A 24,811-nucleotide genomic window follows, 5' to 3' on the forward strand; every position below is an offset into this window, starting at 1 on the left:
AATTCGCTAAAAACGTTAGCCGTGTTTAACCGTGTAGTTCTATCTAATGTGTCAATTCTTCTTTCATACAGTACACAAGGCCGCACGCATCAACCAAGACCTTGTATTATGCGTGAACTCAAAAGAAAACCAATAACTAATCCCCCACTTCCCTTACTTAAAAATCGTTAACTCATTTGTAATCGTTATCTCAGCGTCTCTTGTCTTCCCCTGATTCCCACGAGTAGTCTCCCCTCTTATTTTATCACAGGCTTACTTCCCCTACCTCGCTTACTCCCCTTTCCCAACGCGAACGACGGTAGAACATGTTGCAGCTGAAATGTGTAACTATAAAGTTGGAAGTCACAATATGTTGCTAGAGCTAGCTCGGCTCACGGCTGTGGTGTGGTTCACCCGTGTGCTATGATTGAACTCACCATCAGCTAAACAACGGTCGAATATCTGGATATTATCCACATTGTAGGACCAACACTATAGGATATTTAACACACGTTGAAAAAAAAATGTTGCCTGTGTTGATTCTGTGTTTGTTTCTTCAAGTTTGTGCGGAGATGGATTTAAACGGTAAGCAGTGAGTAAATATAGATACAATGTCTACATCTTTCTTTTAATATACGTGGGCAAACAACTTTTAGTGATGGCATTAGTTCTTTATACGCGGGTGTTGTGTGATTGGTAGTGCATGGGATTAGTGCATTAATCCTATGTTTATTAGATGACAATTAAGGTGATAATTACTGCTAATTAGCGTGATAAATCGCGTCAAATTTTCCCGGTTTTGTTTATTTAGTGTTTTTTTTTAAATAAGTGGGTGGGAATTTTTTTTTTGACAAAATTGTTTTCACACGTAGGCGAGATTTGTGTGTGTGTGTATGTGTGTGTGTCGGGTGGGTTGTGTGAAGGTTATGGTGTGCTGTGTGATGGATGTGTTGTGTGAGGGATGTGTTGTGTGAGGGATGTGCTGTGTTGTGTGAGGGATGTTTTGAGCTGTGTGATGAATGTGTTGTGCTGTGTGAGGGATGTGTTGTGTTGTGTGAGGGATGTTTTGAGCTGTGTGATGGATGTGTTGTGTGAGGGATGTGCTGTGTTGTGTGAGGGATGTTTTGAGCTGTGTGATGGATGTGTTGTGTTGTGTGAGGGATGTGTTGTGTGAGGGATGTTTTGAGCTGTGTGATGAATGTGTTGTGCTGTGTGAGGTATGTGTTGTGTTGTGTGAGGGATGTGTTGTGCTGTGTGAGGTATGTGTTGTGTTGTGTGAGGGATGTGTTGTGTTGTGTGAGGGATGTGTTGTGTTGTGTGAGGGATGTGTTGTGTTGTGTGAGGGATGTGTTGTGTTGTGTGAGGGATGTGTTGTGTGAGGGATGTGTTGTGTTGTGTGAGGGATGTGTTGTGTTGTGTGAGGGATGTGTTGTGTTGTGTGAGGGATGTGTTGTGTTGTGTGAGGGATGTGTTGTGTGAGGGATGTGTTGTGTTGTGTGAGGGATGTGTTGTGTTGTGTGAGGGATGTGTTGTGTTGTGTGAGGGATGTGTTGTGTTGTGTGAGGGATGTGTTGTGTTGTGTGAGGGATGTGTTGTGTGAGGGATGTGTTGTGTTGTGTGAGGGATGTGTTGTGTTGTGTGAGGGATGTGTTGGTCTGTGTGAGGGATGTGTTGTGTGGGGGATATGTTTTGATATGTGAGGATTCATTTGTATTAGTGCTGTATTATATGATTCCTGTTTACAACGATGCAAATCATTCTGTTAAAATTATATGTGTTTGTATTTTGTATGTAGGGTGTAGGAAGGGGGGGGGGGTATGCGGAGCAGTAGAGCAGCAGATAAGTATCTATGTATTTGTGCGTCGCTGTATAAGTATGTTTGTATATGTTATGTTTGTAGGATTTCTTAGCAAGATGTTGTATGTTTCTATTTGAATATACAGTTACTATGTGTGCTGTATGTCTGGAACAAAGGTATTGTGTGGTACAGTTATATTTCTATGTGGGCTAGTAATATTTTATACATTTGTCTATAAGTGACTGTGGCTGACTGTGTGTGCTTGTGGCTATATGTCTCTAGTTTATGCATATATATATATATATATATATATATATATATATATATATATATATATATATATATATATATATATATATATATATATATATATATATATATATATATGGCCTATATATATATATGGCCTATATATATAGTACAAGTTGTTGATTGAGGCTGTTTTATTTACATTTCTGCGTGTATGTGTGTATGTGTACGTGTGTGTGCGTGTGTTTACCAGTTTAAACATTATAAAGAAACCCATAAATCCCAGTATTCTCAACAAATATTTAAATCCTTTATTTGTTCCCTTCACCCCCCCCCCCCCCCATTGATCAATGTGAGAAATGTTAAGACCAATGTGTCCTGATTTAATCACCAATCGATACTCGTGGTTTTGATAACATGAAACTTGAGGGCAGGGGGAGGATATGAGTCAATGAATACATTGGATAGGAAGCTAACAATTTACATTAAGGAGTCAAGGCTAGGATGACCTTAAGCTGGACAGGCTGCTCTATAACAGTAAGCCACCCTCCACCAAGCACCAATATTATTGTGTTGTTTCATTCTCACCCACCCCTCACTACGATCCCTTACACCATTACGCTTTCAGAGAAAATCTCAATACCTCATACTTGTCATCAGTTTTATGTTTACACTTAAAAAGGGGTGTCTCGCTACCCCACATACGTCCCACTCCCCCACACACGTCACATTCCCCCACACACGTTTCATTACTGACACATTTCCCACTCCCCCACACACGTCCCACTCCCCCACACACGTCACATTTCCCCACACACGTCTCATTACCGACACATTTCCCACTCCCCCACACACGTCACATTTCCCCACACACGTCTCATTACCGACACATTTCCCACTCCCCCACACACGTCCCACTCCCACTCACACATGCACGTGTCACTCCCCCCACACACACTTCCCAATCCCACACACACACACGTCCCACTCCAACACCCAAGTCTTCCTTCCAGACACAATATACCACTCCCCCACATCTGATTTCTACAGACAGTGGCCTTACTCTATTTTATTATCAGTCTGATAAGTACACCATAACACGATATTTCCTCGCTGAATGTTATTAAACTGGCCATATCCCAAAAACCAATTATTGCTTGAGATCTACATAATCACTATCTCGGCTTGGACCCCACCTACGATCCCTGCTGCTAAAAATCTCTACTAAGACCCCAACTAACATGTCTATTGTCCCACCTAAATATTTTGACTAAGACCCCAAATAACATGTCTATGATCCCACCTAAATATCTTGACTAAGACTCCAAATAACATGTCTATGATCCCACCTAAATATCTCTACTAAGACCCCAACTAACATGTCTATGATCCCACCTAAATATCTCTACTAAGATCCCAACTAACATGTCTATTGTCCCACCTAAATATCTCTACTAAGACCCCAACTAACATGTCTATTGTCCCACCTAAATATCTCTACTAAGACCACAACTAACATGTCTACGATCCCACCTAAATATCTCTACTAAGACCACAACTAACATGTCTATGATCCCACCTAAATATCTCTACTAAGACCCCAACTAACATGTCTATGATCCCACCTAAATATCTCTACTAAGACCCCAACTAACATGTCTATGATCCCACCTAAATATCTCTACTAAGACCCCAACTAACATGTCTATGATCCCACCTAAAAATCTCCACTAAGACCCCAACTAGCATGTCTATGATCCCACCTAAAAATCTCTACTAAGACCCCAACTAACATGTGTATGATCCCACCTTAAAATCTCTACTAAGACCCCAACTAACATGTCTATGATCCCACCTAAATATCTCTACTAAGACCCCAACTAACATGTCTATGATCCCACCTAAATATCTCTACCAAGACCCCAACTAACATGTCTATGGTCCCTGCTAAAAATCTCTACTAAGACCCCAACTAACATGTCTATGATCCCACCTAAAAATCTCTACTAACACCCCAACTAACATGTCTATGATCCCACCTAAATATCTCTACTAAGACCCCAACTAACATGTCTATGTTCCCACCTAAATATCTCTACTAAGACCCCAACTAACATGTCTATGATCCCACCTAAATATCTCTACCAAGACCCCAACTAACATGTCTATGGTCCTTGCTAAAAATCTCTACTAAGACCCCAACTAACATGTCTATGATCCAACCTAAAAATCTCTACTAACACCCCAACTAACATGTCTATGATCCCACCTAAATATCTCTACTAAGACCCCAACTAACATGTCTATGTTCCCACCTAAAAATCTCCACTAAGACCCCAACTAACATGTCTATGTTCCCACCTAAATATCTCTACTAAGAACCCAACTAACATGTCTATGATCCCACCTAAATATCTCTACTAAGACCCCAACTAACATGTCTATGATCCCACCTAAAAATCTCTACTAACACCCCAACTAACATGTCTATGATCCCACCTAAATATCTCTACTAAGACCCCAACTAACATGTCTATGATCCCACCTAAATATCTCCACTAAGACCCCAACTAACATGTCTATGATCCCACCTAAATATCTCTACTAAGACCCCAACTAACATGTCTATGATCCCACCTAAATATCTCTACTAAGACCCCAACTAACATGTCTATGTTCCCACCTAAATATCTCTACTAAGACCCCAACTAACATGTCTATGATCCCACCTAAATATCTCTACTAAGACCCCAACTAACATGTCTATGACCCCACCTAAATATCTCTACTAAGACCCCAAATAACATGTCTATGATCCCACCTAAATATCTCTACTAAGACCCCAACTAACATGTCTATGATCCCACCTAAATATCTCTACTAAGACCCCAAATAACATGTCTATGATCCCACCTAAAAATCTCTACTAAGACCCCAACTAACATGTCTATGACCCCACCTAAATATCTCTACTAAGACCCCAACTAACATGTCTATGATCCCACATAAAAATCTCTACTAAGACCCCAACTAACATGTCTATGGTCCCTGCTAAAAATCTCTACTAAGACCCCAACTAACATGTCTATGATCCCACCTAAATATCTCTACTAAGACCCCAAATAACATGTCTATGATCCCACCTAAATATCTCTACTAAGACCCCAACTAACATGTCTATGATCCCTGCTGCTAAATATCTCTACTAAGACCCCAACTAACATGTCTATGATCCCACCTAAATATCTCTACTAAGACCCCAACTAACATGTCTATGATCCCACCTAAATATCTCTACTAAGACCCCAACTAACATGTCTATGATCCCACCTAAATATCTCTACTAAGACCCCAACTAACATGTCTATGATCCCTGCTAAAAATCTCTACTAAGATCCCAACTAACATGTCTATGATCCCACCTAAATATCTCTACTAAGACCCCAACTAACATGTCTATGATCCCACCTAAAAATCTCTACTAAGACCCCAACTAACATGTCTATGATCCCACCTAAATATCTCTACTAAGACCCCAACTAACATGTCTATGGTCCCTGCTAAAAATCTCTACTAAGATCCCAACTAACATGTCTATGATCCCACCTAAAAATCTCTACTAAGACCCCAACTAACATGTCTATGATCCCACCTAAATATCTCTACTAAGACCCCAAATAACATGTCTATGATCCCTGCTAAAAATCTCTACTAAGACCCCAACTAACATGTCTATGTTCCCACCTAAATATCTCTACTAAGACCCCAACTTACATGTGTATGATCCCACCTAAATATCTCTACTAAGACCCCAAATAACATGTCTATGATCCCTGCTAAAAATCTCTACTAAGACCCCAACTAACATGTCTATGATCCCACCTAAAAATCTCTACTAAGACCCCAACTAAATTGTCTATTATCCCACCTAAATATCTCTACTAAGACCCCAACTAACATGTCTATGATCCCACCTAAATATCTCTACTAAGACCCCAACTAACATGTCTATGATCCCACCTAAATATCTCTACTAAGACCCCAACTAACATGTCTATGACACCTGCCGTGAAACATTGCCTAAGCCTCCTGTAAACTCAATTCATGCCGAAACTCCTTAAGTAAAACTATTTCCAAGAGCAGATAACCAGGTAAGTCAGGGGAGTGCATCTGTTTCTGGTTAATAAACACGATATGTTCAGATAGGCTTGTCAATATAGAGGGCTGAGTACACGTGGATGGGGCTGTTGGCTGCCTCCGTCTACCTCATTAGCTCTTTACATAGGCACATAGGCTACTGCATATCTCATTCCCCTCATTTATCCATCAATACACACACACACACACTATATATATATATATATATATATATATATATATATATATATATATATATATATATATATATATATATATATATGTATATATATATATATGTATATATATATATATATAATATTAATATATGTGTATGTATACAAAATACATACGTACAGACACACACACACACACACACATCTATATATATATATATATATATATATATATATATATATATATATATATATATATATATATATATATATATATATATATATATATATGTGTGTGCGTGTGTGTGTGTGTGTGTTTCCTACTCCGTATTAATATAAACAATACATGTTTACAAGCAAAAGCTTTGTTTACATAGAAAATATTTGAACAACCGCCTAACACCCCAGGATATCAATTGTTTTATAAAGCCTACAAAAATGTGTATAAAATTCTTTTTCATCGATTATTTTCGTTGATGAGATGCACATAAAAATCATGGAAATGTCTTTAAATATAGACAAGTTGTCTCCCCGCCCTGCTATACGACAAGTTGTCTCCCTGCCCAGTTGTAAGACGTGGGTGTCAACATCCCCCCTTCTAAACAAACAATCAAACTCTCCCCCGATTGCCTCCCCCACCCCTCCAGCCTCCAGCAGCTTATCACGTCAAGTATTTACCAGTCTGTGAAAATATCCCCCACTCACCCCACACACCCCCACACACTATCCTTTTCTACAGAACTATTCGCATGTCAACTCGTTTCCCGCTAGCCGCCCTTGAGTTGGAGAAAAAATGGCCGCTCACAATGGAACCGGCAATTGATCTGTCTCGTTAGTGTCTGGGCAATCCTTGGTGCTAAACTAGCTAGTCACAGCTATAGGGATGGCTAAACTAGCTAGTCACAGCTATAGGGATGGCTAAACTAGCTAGTCACAGCTATATGGATGGCTAAACTAGCTAGTCACAGCTAAATGGATGGCTAAACTAGCTAGTCTTAGCTATATGGATAGCTAAACTAGCTAGTCACAGCTATAAAAATGGGTAAACTAGCTAGTCACAGCTATATGGATGGCTAAACTAGCTAGTCACAGCTATATGGATGGCTAAACTAGCTAGTGACAGCTATAAGGATGGATCAGCTAGCTAGTCACAGCTATATGGATGGCTAAACTAGCTAGTCACAGCTATAGGGATGGCTAAGCTAGCTAGTCACAGCTATATGGATGGCTAAACTAGCTAGTCACAGCTATAGGGATGGCTAAACTAGCTAGTCACAGCTATATGGATGGCTAAACTAGCTAGTCACAGCTATATGGATGGTTAAACTAGCTAGCCACACCTATATGGATGGCTAAACTAGCTAGTCACAGCTATATGGATGGCTAAAATAGCAAGTCACAGCTATAAGGATGGGTAAACTAGCTGGTCACAGTTATATGGATGGTTAAACTAGCTTGTCGCATCGCTAAACCATCTTGTCACATCTATCTTTATCGCTAAACTAGCTTGTCACAGCTACATTTATAGCTGAACTAGCTTGTCATATAAATCTCTAACAATGAAAAGCTAGATTGTCACAGCTATGTTGATAGATAACTAGCTTGTCACAGTTATGTTTTTTTTAAAATATGGCTTAACTAGCTTGGTGCAGCTTTTTGTGGCTAGAATAGCTTGTCATGGTTATCGTTATTGCAGAATTAGCCCTCAGAGCAAATTTTATATAAAAAATTATATAAAAGTTATAGCTTAATTTGTATATCACATCTATTGATATAGAAAATCTAGCTTTTTACATTAGACTCTGTGACTAAAGGGCGTACAACTCTCAAATCTGAAGCCTTATAATCGTTTGGTCATAGTAAACAAACACCGCTAGCCGTTTTATTATCACTGTTAAATCAAACTAAATCATTATGCATCTGCCTAGATACCGTTTTATTTTCTTTTAATGCTTAGTCCAACATAGTGATTTGGATTGGTATCTGAAAAATATTAATTAACATTCAGATTATGTATTGATTATTCCATTTAATGAAATACCAGATGTGTGGAGGAAATAAAGTCAGTCCCATTTCAGTATTCGAGTCGGTGTGTTACCTTTAAGTGGTAGAAGATTCACCTTCTGAATACATGGATCTGTTAGACAGATCTGTTCTTTTCCTGACATGTTATAATGAGCTATGTTAGAACAATTCGAGTCTAAAATAGCAGGAAACGAAGGTGGAGGGGTGAGAAACGTTGGCAACTTAAAGCAGTACAGAATTCGTCTGTGTGGTCTGTCTGTTTGAGGTTTGGAATGAACAAACACGTCTCTCTCCTCAACCATACCTGGAGAATTCTGATGACGCTATTTCTACAGGTTTTATCTTAACATAATATCGACTCTATAACCTCGACTCTTCACTCAATAGACTCAACTTTTCTAAATGCAACAATATAAACTCGACTCTAGTCTCAATATATATTCTCACTACAAATATACTATAGAATGTTTAGATCCACTCTAGGCCCATCTATCCACCACTGTGGATTTACTATCCATGAAGGGCTTTAGTCTGCATCATCACATTCTTTTCATCAGACTTGAATCTGGACTTCAACCTGCGCAGGTTGGTCTCCACTTCAACTATCCAACTGAGTGTTTGTATATTTGATTTTGTCCACATATTTGTCTACCATATAACCTGTTATCTATACACAAATTCCCTTTACATTTTGTCCATATTTTATCTAGACATTAGCCTGTTATCTATACACAATTTCACACTACATTTTGTCCACATTTCTGTCTGGAATCTACACATTAACTTCTACCTATTTCCACACTTTTGTCATACCATTAAGATCAAGGGCGTTCACTCTAGGAAAGAAAAATACCTGTGTAGAACGTCATAATAAATAAATTCTGGAATATGCAGTTCACATGCAATACGTTAATGATTGTCACGACCGAAGGTAGAGGCAGCAGAATGTACATGTTTGTTTATTCAAGTTAGATGTAGCCAACATATGGATTCGCGCCAAGAAATAACAACTACTGTTCGCATCTCGAATACTTTCCGTTGGCAACCAGTCGTCTCACACATGCAACTTGAAGCTATTTAGTAGAAGAGAAAGTTGACAAATATAGAATTACTAATGGAACGATACTATCTCTGTGTTTCTCTCTCTCTCTCTCTCTCTCTCTCTCTCTCTATCTCTTCTATCTCCTACTTCACAATATCCACATTTAATTCATGAGACTTTGTACACAACAGAAGTCAATGTCTAAAGTAGTCAATGTCTAAAGTAGCCAATGTCTAATGCAGTCAATATCTAAACTTACCAATTTCTAAGGCAGTCAATGTTTAAAGCATTTTCTAAAGCGTCCAACTTCTAAACACTAAAGTAACCACAGCTCAAAACACTCTCCAAGTTAGCCACCTTCCTCAGTGGACCCACTCTCAGTGAACCCACTCTCTCAGTGGACCCACACTCTCTACACCAGTGGACCGACTCTCTCAGAGTACCCACTGTCTCGGTGGACCAACTCTCTCATTGGACCCACTCTCTGAGTAGACAACCTCTCTCTCAGTAAACCCACTCTCTCAGTGGACCCACTCTCTTAGTAAACCCACTCTCTCAGTGGACCCACTCTCTCAGTAAACCCACTCTCTCAGTGGACCCACTCTCTCAGTGGACCCACTCTCTTAGTAAACCCACTCTCTCAGTGGACCCACTCTCTCAGTAAACCCACTCTCTCAGTGGACCCACTCTCTCAGTGGACCCACTCTATTAGTGGACCCACACTTTCAGTGGACCCACTCTCTCAGTGGACCCACTCTCTCAGTGGACCCTCTCTCCGAGTGGACCCACTCCTTAGTGGATCCACTCTCTCAGTGGACCCTCTCTCTCAGTGTACCCTCTCTCTCTCAGTGGACCCAATCTCTCAGTGGACCCACTCTCTCAGAGTACCTCAGTGGACCCACTCTCTAAGTGTATCCACTCTCTCAGAGTAACTCAGTGTACCCACTCTCTCAGTGTATCCACTCTCTCAGTGGACCCACTCTCTCAGTGGACCCACTCTCCCTACACCAGAATAACGTCTCTTCCCCCACCCGCTCTTATTAAAAAAAAAGAACCCAATGGAAACGAACGCAATCAGTGATGCGTGAACTAATTAGAGTCCGCTCGTGCGTGCACGGGTTACCGCTAATGGCTCAGTTTTTCCCTTCCTTCTTTAACTATATTTTTGTGGTATCCATTTCTCTCAGGAGAGTGCCATCCATTGTCTTGAGAAACATTATCCGTGTCTCCTTGACTCTCCAATCTTCAACTCACCCATTGATTAGAGATTATATGCGATGGTTACGAAACTCTCCCCATACAAAGAGCAAACTGGGAGCCCAATGCTGATATACACGCTATCTCCACAACCAATCTTTATCTTCTACACACTAAATCGTATAAGATTATTTTCGCTGTCGATTCAGCTATAAAGCTTCGAGGTTAAATCAGATTAAAAAACAACTTGTTTATCAGAAGATCTTAATCACGTGTTAAATACGTTAAAGTCGCCTGTATGAGTATTCGTTAACTGGAGACGTAGAAAAAATTTGACAATACCAAAAGTTCTAATCTGTGGTGAGATGTAACCAGCTGTGACCACGTCAATACTGGGGGGGGGGGGGGGAGACGTTTCTTGGTATACGTCACCGATGTGGGTCACGCTGAGAACATGTCACTCAAACCTGGGGATGTATTGATTGACGTGAAACGGATGGGACAGGCCGGACACGTTTTCTTGACGTCCCCTCGTGTTGACACACCCGGCCTTCCGAGCAGTCGGTTGCCTTGGTAACAGAATACATGAGTTGGGTGGGGATATGATTGAACTTATATTTTTGTTTATCATTATGTCTTCTCCTAAACACAACATATATATATATATATATATATATATATATATATATATATATATATATATATATATATATATATATATATATATAAACAAAAGCTATAAACAACAGAGCCATAAGCACAACACAGGCATAAACAGAAAACACAGCCATAAACACAACCAACACCATAATCTAAACACATACCATAAACACAGCACACACCATAAATACAACACAACTTTAAACACAACACAGACATACATACATCGAACCGGCAGAAAAAGTCATCAAACGCTCCGACAGACAAGACACCAACCACCAAGGGCAGGAACTCCCATCGAACTATCCATCTGTAGTGTACTCCCCTTAAAGAAGTTTTTCCATCAAAGCCTGAACCACCGACCATAAAACAATGCTTGACCTTAAGACCAACTCCAGGAGAAGCGATGGTTAGATCGAGGTCAGTCCGTCTGACCTTATCAGAGGGTTAGATCTGGTTGGAGGAAGAAACAACCTTGTCGGTTTTTATTAAAGGAATTTAAAAGAAAATTTCTAAATCCGCGTTTTTAGATTTGCTTTAAAAGGTCGTCCATAAATGACGTTATACTAATAAAGGGGAGTAGGTGTTTGGACGTTTGGTGAAGATTTATGACCAGGTGGGGGGAGGGGGGTCAGAAAATGTGACGTCATATTTTAGCATTTTCAACAATAGTTTTTTTTAAATTGAAATTTCACTATCACTTCCTTGAGAAGAATTTTTTTTAAATTCGTGGTTATAGAGTTGCTTCAACAAGTCGTGTACGAATGACGTCATACTTATAAATAGGAGTAGGTTTTGGACATGGTGACGATGTGTAATGGGGGGGGGGGAGATCCGAAAGTGTGACGTTATATTTCAACATTTTAACAGTAATTTTTAAACTGAATTTCAGCAGCGTTTTAGTATTGTTAAAAGACTGAATTTTCCTGCTTTAAAAAAATGACGTAAAAACGTATACTCAGACGTTAGATGTATTCTCGACCCAGCTAACTTTTTAGACAAAAATTCCTGTTTCAAAATACGAGAGTGGCAAAGGGAGTGAGTAGACTGAAGTGTGGCATCATTTTATGGACGTGAGTCTGATATCCATGACGGGGAGTGGTTGCACCAGAGATCGCGAGATCACACGGTTGGTATGTGAGCTATTCTAGATATCTTAGAGTTCCCATACGACTGTAACTATGTGTTCGCTTCAGATCGCTTCAGAATGACACTCTAGCGTTGATCTCTTATAGAAATCGTACAAATAACACAATAATCTATATATATAATTCTCTTCTGGGAGACGCTAGAAAACAAGCTGTAAGCGCGCTCCCTACCACCCCACCCCTACATTGTCTGGTGAGCTGTGGTTCACGCTAAATGTTTACATTCGTAGAGCCGGGTTTAGTGACGGCTATTAGGGGCAGATAAGTTAGTTTGAAACGATTTTAAACTTAGGGGAGGTAACTAAGAGGAGGCTGCTTTCATGGGGGGGGGGGGGTGTATGGTAAGGGTTGGGGGAAAGGAGGGTGGGGGTAGGGGTTGGGGGAAAGGAGGGTGGGGATAGTATCGATCTTAACGACCTACTGATAGTGTTTTAAAGCAAATATTTTCAGTGGCAGCATTCGTACTGTCGAATTCACAAATTATGAATTACTGAAAAGTAGAAAATAAAACAACTAAATAGCGGCATATGATATGCCGCGGGTCGGCACGTGTGATATATTCCGTACTTTTCATGTTTGACAGAAGAACACTTCCTCGGTAAGTATACAATCGATTTTGTAGCGTTTTAGGGAGTACAGGGTGGGGGGGGGGAGGGAGGGGGGAGGACAGTGAATACAAATGCGATGTTTTTCTTCTTTCTTGTATGTGGTTGTCTGTTAACAAAAATAAACGAAAGTAAAGGTAAATGTTGCTGACTGTGTTAATACTGATTTTCATTTTTTTAACACAGAAAATTACCTGTTCATGCGCCAGTTTTAACACAACACATTCATTTTTCACTGGCTACACATCTAAACAAGATGTTACTACACATTATGATGTATACAGGTTTCACATGAGAAAGACGTTAAATTAAAATAACTCTGCCTACTGCACATATGAAAACAAAATAATAACTCTATGTCGTTTGCATACATGACGACTGAAAAGAATGTGTCAAATATCACGATGGCGCAGTGGCGTAGCGAGGTCGGGTGTCACCCGGTGCGGCACTTAATGGTGTCACCCCCCAGAGGCGTAGCGACCCTTCCCGGGGACAAACTTTCAAGTTTTCGATTTGCACCCCCCCCACCCCCTCAAACTTTCGATTTGCACCCCCCCACCTCAAGTTTTTCTCTATATATTTTGCTATTTTTTGTCTTGATGTCACCCCCCTAAATGGTGTCACCCGGTGCGGTCCGCACCCCCCGCCCCCCCCCCCCCCTCGCTACGCCCTTGCGATGGCGTGATCTGTTTCAGATATCCCCATAAGTTATGTGATCTGTTTCAGATATCCCCATAAGTCACGTGATATGTTTCAGATATCCCCATAAGTCACGCGATCTGTTTCAGATATCCCCATAAGTCACGTGATATGTTTCAGATATCCCCATGTCACATGATCTGTTTCAGATATCACCGAAGAACGTCTCAACTACAACCTGTTTGAGAAGTATAAGTACAACAACCTGATTCGGCCAGTGATCAACACCAGCGACAGTCTCCAGATCAACTTCAGTCTGGCTCTCAGTGCCATCATCAACGTGGACGAGAAGAACCAGGTCATTAAGACCAACGTTTGGCTGCAGATGGTGAGTCAGCTTGATCACGTGGTACCCGTATTAAGAGGTTTGACCTACATTTTGTTGAATTATCGGGAAAATATAGAACTGTGCTTCAAAACAAAACTATTTTCTTCGATGGTTTATTTCCCAGAAAAAAAATACTTATTAAAATGGGGACTTAAGTGAAATACAAATATACCCCAAGCTTTCGTTATGAAAGACAATTTAGGATTTAATTTTAAGCTTCTTTTCAAAGGGTAATTGAACCTAATATTTGTGTCTTATATTCAAGAACTGACTACAAACATCTAGTAATTGTTTTTGTGATAGCGCTTTACTAAGATTTGGAAATATCGAATGGCTTTTGTTGTCTTAGTACTTGTTGAGCTATGTAAATATCCTCCAATATCTAACTAGTTTGTGAATCTACTATCCACCAACGTCTAACTAGTTTGTGAATCCACTATCCACCAACGTCTAACTAGTTTGTGAATCCACTATCCACCAACGTCTAACTAGTTTGTGAATCCACAATCCACCAACGTCTAACTAGTTTGTGAATCCACTATCCACCAACGTCTAACTAGTTTGTGAATCCACTATCCACCAACGTCTAACTAGTTTGTGAATCCACAATCCACCAACGTCTAACTAGTTTGTGAATACATTATCCACCAACGTCTAACTAGTTTATTAATCCACTATCCACCCAAGTCTAACTAGTTAGTGAATCCACTATCCACAGAACTGGCACGACTACCAGCTTCTCTGGGAGCCACAGGATTACAGGAACGTCACTCAGATCAAGGTCAGTTACACCAAGGTCTGGCTCCCGGACATTGTCCTGTTCAACAAGTGAGTAGCTTTCTCAGGTCATTAGGTCAGTTTTAACAAGTGAGTAGCTTTTTCAGGTCGTTAGGTCAGTTTTAACAAGTGAGTAGCTTTTTCAGGTCATTAGGGCAGTTTTAACAAGTGAGTAGCTTTCTCAGGTCATTAGGTCAGTTTTAACAAGTGAGTAGCTTTCTCAGGTCATTAGGTCAGTTTTAACAAGTGAGTAGCTTTCTCAGGTCATTAGGTCAGTTTTAACAAGTGAGTAGCTTTCTCAGGTCATTAGGTCAGTTTTAACAAGTGAGTAGCTTTCTCAGGTCATTAGGTCAGTTTTAACAAGTGAGTAGCTTTCTCAGGTCATTAGGGCAGTTTTAACAAGTGAGTAGCTTTCTCAGGTCATTAGGTCAGTTTTAACAAGTGAGTAGCTTTCTCAGGTCATTAGGTCAGTTTTAACAAGTGAGTAGCTTTCTCAGGTCATTAGGTCAGTTTTAACAAGTGAGTAGCTTTCTCAGGTCATTAGGTCAGTTTTAACAAGTGAGTAGCTTTCTCAGGTCATTAGGTCAGTTTTAACAAGTGAGTAGCTTTCTCAGGTCATTAGGGCAGTTTTAACAAGTGAGTAGCTTTCTCAGGTCATTAGGTCAGTTTTAACAAGTGAGTAGCTTTCTCAGGTCATTAGGGCAGTTTTAACAAGTGAGTAGCTTTCTCAGGTCATTAGGGCAGTTTTAACAAGTGAGTAGCTTTCTCAGGTCATTAGGGCAGTTTTAACAAGTGAGTAGCTTTCTCAGGTCATTAGGTCAGTTTTAACAAGTGAGTAACTTTCTCAGGTCATTAGGTCAGTTTTAACAAGTGAGTAGCTTTCTCATGTCATTAGGACAGTTTTAACAAGTGAGTAACTTTCTCAGGTCAGTAGGGCAGTTTTAACAAGTGAGTAGCTTTCTCATGTCAGTAAGGCAGTTTTAACAAGCGGAAATTTTAAAAGAATTACGGCATTTTTACCAAATAGTGATCGTTGTTTACAAGTGTACACAAATCACCATAGTGCTAAACTTGAAAATGTATGAATACCGTAATCCTTCCAATTATCTTTTCACATCTACAATAATTTTAAAATCAGCCATAGTGATTTAAAATTATGATATTAAACATTCTTTATTCGGTTGAGAAACATTGCTGCATTAATTGAACAAAAAACATTCACGTTAATAAAATGTTGTCATATGATGAAGCTGTTATTGTCTCTGATTGCTTAGATTTATTATAATCATCTTCATCTGTAGACCATTATAATCGATCCTGCCTTCACACATAAGATCTTTCTAATGCTAAATATCCACTGTTGTTTACAAATTCTGTTTTGCATTATTAAATACCTGCAGTTTAAATCAGTGTTTCTTCCATACTTTTTTCTCCGGGGGGTGCACTTGCAATTTTCGGGGGGAAGGGGGGCGGACAACAATTTCCGGGGGGGGGGGGGGAGGCGGACACTGTAAAAAGTATATATTTTCTATATAAACTCCATTTCGTTCGGGGGGGGGGGGCGTAGACTCCCCCCCCCCCTCGAAGAGATGCCTGGAAGAAACTCTGGTTTAAATGCCTGATGTTTACATGCCTGCTGTTTAAAAAAAATTGTGATCTGTTTTCCATTGCTAAATATCCACTGTTCATAAATTGTGATTTTTTTTCCAGTGCACTGTTTAAAAATTATGTTCCGTTTCCATTGCTAAATACCCACTGTTTACAAATTATGTTGTTTCCATGGCTAACTAACCACTGTTTACAAATTATGTTCTGTTTTCCGTTGATAAATGCCTGCTTTTTATAAATTGTTCTCTGTTTGCAAGTGCTGATGGTAAGTTTGAGCCTTCTTACAACCCCAACTGTGTGCTACAGAGTAATGGGAACTTGCAGTTTATCCCCCCTGCCATCTATACAAGTTCCTGTTCCATAGATGTCAAGTATTTTCCCTTCGATCAGCAAGTAGGTTTAGCACGAAAACACTTTTAAATTCCACAATACATTTATTGATATGAAATTTTCACTTATCGTTATAAACATATTATCATTATAAGCTCATATTTTTTTGTTTTGAAATATTTTTTTTTATTTTTAATTTTCAATTAGGCCTAAAAAAATTATTTTAAATAATGTGATGCTCAAATTTGTTTTTAAAAATTAATATTAAATAGAAAAAAGTCTGATTTAATCTGATCTGATGTATGGTATTTTATGATCGTATATTGTTTAGCTTGTTGACTATAAAATTTAGGAATGTGAAATGAAGTTTGGATCGTGGTCATTCGAAGGCAAGACGTTGGTTTATCACATGGTCAAGAGTAAGCTGGAGTTGGCTGATTATATGAAAAACGGAGCATGGGACATAATCGACTGCCCGGGGAATATTACGGTCATTCGCGATTCTATTACAGGGGAGGTAAGTGTGAATATAAAACTGTAAAAATATTTTTCTAGAGTAGTGTACCCTGTGCTCCAAAACCTTGTTTACATCTGTCAGTCTTGACAAGTTCTTTTATTTGTTTTTCATATCTGTTATAATATTAATAATCAATATAAAATAAATGAGAAAAGAAATCGTACAATTTAGCTTGAATCTACTCCGCTCCCAAAATAGCTATTTAAGTTTTTGTGAAACTGCCCTTTCTTTCTCTCATCCCTCTCATCATCTGAGCTAAGACATCTCTGTTTCCCAGTTTCTGTTAACTTATTCTAATTCTATTCATCTATTCTAGATCTAGATCTAGTAGTAAGTAGATTGTACTGTTGGGCCAGCATTATTTCCACAAAACATTAAGACAAGAAACAGATAGTTGCATCTATAAATAAAATAAATTATTTTTTAAATAATGTTTGAAGAAATTTGTTTGAAATGTCCAAAGTTTAACTTAGTGGGAATAAACAGCTCACAATCTCTTACTAGTCTAGCTGTACATAACGTGTAACTAGCATCTAACTCAAATCAAGTGAATGAAAAATACTTGATAACAAGTCATAAATTTCAAGAAAATATGACTGGCCACCTACAATGGAATAGTGTTTTATATTTTATGAATTTTGAATGACTTTTTAACTTACAAGGAGCAAGTAGATAATTGTTTTCAAACTTATGATCCATGTCAAGACTTCTTAACATTTCACCCAGGTGTATTAGCTATACCTACCATTGTTCTATATTTATTCACTTTGTTTTTTAGAGCAAGGAGATTACAGTTTTTAAACTTGTGATTTGCTGTAAGCTATGTTGTACACAGTCAGCCTGATCACTTTTTTAAAAAACTTTTCATCCTCTCTTTTGTAGAGCAAGGAAATTATAGTTTTCAAACTTCTGATTCACTGCAAGACTATTTTGTAGGGCTCACACAGTCAACTTGATTATTTTTATAAAAAACTTTTTACTTTGTTTTTTTAGAGCAAAGAAATAATAGTTTTCAAAATTGACACGGTCAACTAGATTATTTTTATAAAACTTTTTACTTTGTTTTGTAGAGCAAGGAGATTATAGTTTTCAAACTTGTGATTCGCCGCAAGACTCTGTTCTACACAGTCAACCTGATCATCCCAAGTTTTCTCCACGCGCTGGCCTGCCTGTGTGTCTTCCTCTTGCCAGCAGACGGCAAGGCCAAGGTCACTCTGGTCATTTCAGTCCTTGTGTCACTGGTTGTGTTTTTACTTTTGCTACAAAAGGCAAGCAACAGATTTATAACAAAGTTTGTTTTTTTTTGGATGATTATAGATACTGGTGTCCGATAATAGACTCTTCCATAAAATAGCTGTGTTGGGTTATTAGTAGTATTGTAATCTCGACTAATTTTATGGTTAGAAATTAGGGTTAGGCGTATGGTCACATGGTAGAACCAGGGTTGGGGTTAGGGACAGGGTTAGCATTGACATTAGCCAGCCATGTGTGTATTTAGTTAATTACCAGTAGCCTAACACCCCTTTTTTTTAAAGAAGATTCGATTATCTGACACCAGTATAAAAATTCTCCTTTTTTAAAATTTTGTTTGATGACAGTGGCATAAGCAAGATATTTTTGGGGGGTGGGGGTTCACACAAACTTATATATATTTTTTTCTTTAAGGGGAGGTCACTTGAAATTCACTGGGGGATTCTAGCTAAACACCCTAGTTGCACCGTTTATTGATAAAGCTGTTTTTTTTATAAAACTGATAAAGGAGATAAACATATCCCCACTATTTCTGTTTAACTTATGTTTTGTTATAAAGCATCCACACATATGTTTTAGATATATGCCAATTAAAAAAAACCATGACCTAAATAATAAACAATTTAATATTTAAATTCATAAGCATTTATCTAAATTGTTTTGATCAAATTTCTATTTTAATTCCACTCAGATTTTGCCACCATCAATGACCATACCTTTGATTGCAAAGTACTTTATATTTACATTTATAATGAATGTCCTGGAGATCATCATTACTATTTTTATAATCTACGCCCACCATAAAACTCCTCAAACTGCTGTCATGCCTAAATGGATGCGCTGGTTATTTTTATACAAGTAAGAACTTTGACACATCATTAAGTATTTAATCTCCTTAATTCCAAAAAAATAATCTGTCAAACTGAATAATTTAGATTGAATTTGCATATTTCAATTTAATTTGTTCTGTGGTTTTTATTTGTTTCAAAACCTTAAACACTTCAACATTATATTTTTTCATTAAAGCTGAAAAATCAATGCTACATTCAAATGATAATAAAACAAAAGAACAGCAATTTAAATAAATCTTAATACTTCTGATTGAAAAAAAGTTTGTAGTTTAAATGATGAAGGTTGTGCATTGTGAAATTGTTTTTTTATTTTTTACTGAAAAATGTATTAATGTTTAGACTGCCTAAGTATATATTCATGGAGAGGCCAAACCATGATGATCGCTGGCAAGAGAAGAATTGCACGCCCCCACCCTCCTACCCTAATACTCCTCAGGTAGGAAAAGTTACCTCTTTTGCTTACTCTTTTAACATGACTAAACACATTTTTCCTGGGCTTTAAATTGTCACTTTTTTTAAAAAAACAAATTCACAAAAATTGTTAATTTTTATTAATAGTGAAAATGTGTTTGATATTATTTTTAGATACGGAGTTATTTTATTTATTTATGACTTGTTAAGTGTTATAATTGTTACTTTAACTTAAAATCCATTTAATGTACAAAACAATTAATATGGATATTTTTAATGACTTTTTATCACAAAAATTTAGATCAGCATTTGAAAAAGACAGATTCATTTTAAGTGTAATGAAAAAAGTATCAGTTTAGTATGATGTATTATAATATTTATGTGTTAATAAGTTGCACAATATATAATAATACTTGGATATGTTAATTAGAAGGATAACAAAATAATATTTGTATGTAAAAAAATCAGGCTAAAATATAATATTTGTATATGTCAAGTCCAAAAGCAGGATGACATATTGTTCTAATAATATTTGTGTGTGTCAATAATCATGCTAAAATATAATATTTGTATGCATAAAAAAGCTGATAATTAATAGTCCTTATAATATTGTATGTTGATAACTAAGATCAGATAATAATATTTCTATATGTCAATAATCAGGATGACATATAATATTTGTGTATTTAGATAAGATAACATAGTAATATGTGTATATGTCAATTTGCAGGATAACATGTAATAATATTTGTGTATGTTGATAAGTAAGATCACATAATGATATTTGTATTTGTCAATAATCAATATGACATACAACAATATCTATGTATCTCCTCTAACTGTAGGTATCTAGAGCAAATATTTTCTTGAGACACCTCCCACCAGAAGGTAAACACAAGAAACATAAACAGAGTAACCTCCCATCTACAAGCACAGACTCTAGGTACCAACAGATTTATTACCAATTCAACTCTCTTATTGCTAGCCATCTTCTTTTAATGTTTGGTTTTAATTCAATTCAAGAATAAATATATTCTGTAAAAGAAGCTATTTGGTTAAAATTTGACTATTTAAATGTCAAACAAGGTTATTTATAGGTAGATTTTAGATGTAAAAAAATTCATAGTTTATTCAATGATTTGAAAGCCTAATGACCTGATACGACAATATCCTACAGGTAAAATAATACACCAGCTTATTCCTGTAGTACCCTTATAAAAAAAAACCCATCTAAAACCAACTTTAATTTTCTAGAGAACACGACAGAGTGATGGCTTGGAGGGAAAAGTTCAGCAAAAGTCACTCTCACGGTCAGAGTGGACTGTCCTCTTCTGCATCTGGCAGCCATCTGTCATCTGATGGTCAGTCAAATGTTCTATGTTCTAATCAAGTACATGACCAATTAAATGTTCTTTGTTCTAATTAAGTACATGACCAATTAAATGTTCTATGTTCTAATCAAGTACATGACCAGTTAAATGTTCTATGTTCTAATCAAGTACATGACCAGTTAAATGTTCTATGTTCTAATCAAGTACACAACCAGTTAAATGTTCTATGTTCTAATCAAGTACATGACCAGTTAAATGTTCTATGTTCTAATCAAGTACATGACCAGTCAAATGTTCTATGTTCTAATCAAGTACATGACCAGTTAAATGTTCTATGTTCTAATCAAGTACATGACCAGTTAAATGTTCTATGTTCTAATCAAGTACATGACCAGTTAAATGTTCTATGTTCTAATCAAGTACATGACCAGTTAAATGTTCTATGTTCTAATCAAGTACATGACCAGTCAAATGTTCTATGTTCTAATCAAGTACATGACCAGTTCAATGTTCTATGTTCTAATAAAAAATGGATAATAATTTAAGAATAAGAGTAAAGGAATTATCCTAATAACAATATACAGTTTACAGGAACCTAATCAGTTGGTTGTTTTTTTTTAATTGTTTTTCTAAATTTTATAACCACTATTGTTATAAATTAGCTATAAACTTTTCCTAATACCAGATTAATGTTAATTTGGTATAAGATGAGTTCAAATGAAATGTATCCACACAGTTAAGATATAGGCCTACCTCGAGTGTATAAGATTTAAGGATACATGGGATCGCATAACCCTCAGAGCTAGACTGATAACCCAAAAGTCTTGAGCTCGAATCCATGTTCAAGTCAGTGGACCATTCCTGAGTCCACCCAGCTCTGATGGGTACCTATCTCATGTTAGGAAAAGCAAAGGATAGTGCACTATCCCTTCATATGCAGAGGTCCCCATAACAGTTTAACTCTACTTCATCTGCCCTATTTGTCTTGGGCACAAATGGGAAAAGATGCTGATGATACCATTTTTACTACTGGTAAATACATAAATGTATCTCCACTTTTCAGAGAGTCCTACTCAAGAAACCCGTGAGTTCCTTCCCCCTAACTTTCCCCCCAATGGCCACAGATGTATGCTGAGGGAGTCCACTAGCCAATCAGAAGAGAGCTTAGCAGGAAGAGAAACCAATCGGGCTGTGTTGTACACTAGCAACTCTAACCCACTTGTGTTGACTAAGGAGATCTACAGTGTTAGCAACGCTATCAAATTTATCTGCCGGCAAATGAAAAACAAGGATGATTATAATACAGTAAGGACACATATTTTTGAAACAATTGTTTAACATACAAACATGTAGTACTTGCAAGTTTCTGTGTTTAGTAGTTGCTACTTTTAATCTATGAATTTACTCAGTTTATTAATTAAAGACAAAGTTTATTTATGACCGAATCAATTTTCAAATTTTGTTTATAAAATATATAATCTGAAATAGCAGCATCTCTGAAAACTGTTATGCCATTAAAATTCTCTGAGCCTAGTCATTCCATACAGTGTAAACAAAGCCAGTAAACATGACACACAATAGTTAATTGATTTAATAATGACAGCTATTGCAATGTCCAAATAAATTTAATCAGTAGCAGATAGCATTTTAATACCACATGAGTTGTGAACATTTGAAATATTTCATCATAGGATCAATAAAAACTGACAGCAATTGACAAAATATAAAATTAGAGCTAAAAAAAAAGATATCTTGAATCTTTGCGTATCAAAAAATTAAGTGTTTATAAGTAGGCCTACATGTGTATGTTTGATCATGTTTATGTGTACTTTTGTCTTTGCGTCTTTGTTTATTTACGTCTAAGTTTATTTGTGTGTGTATTTTTATGTGCCAATGTTTGTATGTAGGCCTATATTTATTTATTTATGTCTTTGTTTGTTTTGGTCCTTTTTTCATTTTTTTGGACTATGATGAGTTTGTTTCTTTCTGTTTATATCAATTTATTTCCATGTATTTTTATCTATCCTGTGTCTGTTATTCATGTCTAGGTTTGTGTGTGTCTATGACTGAACTTGTCTTAACCTTTAAACATTTTCTGACCTTGTCTTAACCTTTCCCCAGGTCATAGATGACTGGAAGTACGTGGCCGCTGTGCTTGACCGACTTCTTATGATCATATTCGTCCTAGTCTCCTTATGTGGGACTTTGGGTGTACTCACTAACGCCCCACACATTCTAGAAACTGTCAATCAAGACCAAATTTTGGACAAAATCAAACAAATTACAACAGCCGAGGAATCTTAGCACGTGATGTTTCAGTGGATATCAGTGTGTTTTGCTGCTGAACTGGATTGTTTTGGATAATATTTCATTGAGTTGTTGTTGAAATGGATTAACTAACACAGTGACTTAACAAGCAATTAAGTTGAATTTATATTATATTTATGTTAGGTAGTAAAAATATCATTAATAATATTAATAATAACATTTATAATAATAGGCCTAATGATAATAATTACAATTTTTTTTAATAATAATTGTAAAAATAATAATAGTAGGGCCTAATAGTAATAAACGTAATAATAATTTTTAAAAGAAAAACTAATATGTTTTAAAAATTATGATAAAAATGCTGGATAACATTAAATGTGAATTGAAACTTGTTGAAGTATTGAATCTAAAAAGAAAAAAAAAATCAGACTTTAAGACCTCTTGTTATCTTCACTTATAATAATAAAAGTCTCTTGAAAAAAAATCATTTTTTAAGAGCAGGAGAAAAATAATGAGATTATTAACAAGTTGAACTTTTTATAACTTTCAACATGTGTTTTTTTTTCATGGATTAATGTAATTTTTGAATGTGGATATATGACTGGGTTCTCAATGGATTATCCAGATGTGGATATGTCTGTAAGGTAAGGTTTTACAATTGTTTTTGTAGCTGTAGATATCTCTTTTCTGTTTACAGCTGATATAAATTAAAATGTGGGCTGTCTTGTTGAGAGTTTATTTATTATACAATTAATTTAAAGATATATTTTTGTGTTTAGATATACAATTATATATTTAACATGTACTTATATTAGCATTCACTACAAAACATTGTAGGTCTAATGAAATGTATTAATTCATATTTAATTAACAATGTTTAATGACAATAATAATGTAAATGAGCACAAGCTGTGCAAGCTTCAGCTTGTTGTGTTAAATATTTAAAGACCTGCAAAGATATTCATTAAATTCTTTAACAAAATAGTTAACTGAATTGTGTTGTTATTGAAAGCTTATAACTAGGTATGATTTATTTATTTTGTTTAAAAATGCATTTAAATATAATTAAAACTAGCACAATATAAACCGGGGTTAAATCAGATTTTTAACATGGGAAAGGGGGGAGAGTAACTTGTGTGACATCTATGTATATCAAACTCTTTGTTCATTGTAGCCTACCTACAATTAAACAATAAACCAATAAATTTATGGCATAAAAACAGATCAGTAAATTAATTTAGTCTACCATTTGTCAAAAAGATAACTGAAATAAACAGGCTACACACACATATATATATATATATATATATATATATATATATATATATATATGTGTGTGTGTGTGTGTATGTAGGCTATATATATATATATATATATATATATATATATATATATATATTATGTCTGTAAAATGACAACCC

At 36.6% G+C, this 24,811-nt stretch overlaps 1 protein-coding gene across 1 annotated transcript; it reads left to right on the forward strand.

The window, feature by feature from the left end:
- The first annotated feature begins 292 nt into the window (after positions 1 to 292).
- On the forward strand, positions 293 to 24,313 carry LOC131946500 (acetylcholine receptor subunit beta-type unc-29). Its single transcript, XM_059307315.1, has 12 exons — positions 293 to 564; positions 13,865 to 14,043; positions 14,762 to 14,871; positions 16,686 to 16,821; positions 17,111 to 17,275; positions 18,346 to 18,543; positions 19,218 to 19,384; positions 19,717 to 19,813; positions 20,634 to 20,731; positions 21,043 to 21,149; positions 22,183 to 22,424; positions 23,241 to 24,313. The coding sequence occupies exons 1-12, from the start codon at positions 504 to 506 to the stop codon at positions 23,421 to 23,423; spliced, it is 1,743 nt and encodes a 580-aa protein (XP_059163298.1). The 5' UTR covers positions 293 to 503; the 3' UTR covers positions 23,424 to 24,313.
- Positions 24,314 to 24,811: the final 498 nt, after the last annotated feature.

This window comes from Physella acuta, unplaced genomic scaffold, assembly GCF_028476545.2.
Source record: "Physella acuta isolate Inbredline_101_S28 unplaced genomic scaffold, ASM2847654v3 ptg000562l, whole genome shotgun sequence".
Taxonomy (NCBI): domain Eukaryota; kingdom Metazoa; phylum Mollusca; class Gastropoda; family Physidae; genus Physella; species Physella acuta.

Coding starts and splice junctions, on each gene's coding strand:
- LOC131946500 (XM_059307315.1), top strand. CDS start 504: ATGTTGCCTGTGTTGATTCTGTGTTTGTTTCTTCAAGTTTGTGCGGAG. Junction 16,822..17,110: donor ATTTTCCCTTCGATCAGCAA/GTAGGTTTAGCA, acceptor TATAAAATTTAG/GAATGTGAAATGAAGTTTGG. Junction 21,150..22,182: donor CAGCCATCTGTCATCTGATG/GTCAGTCAAATG, acceptor TCCACTTTTCAG/AGAGTCCTACTCAAGAAACC.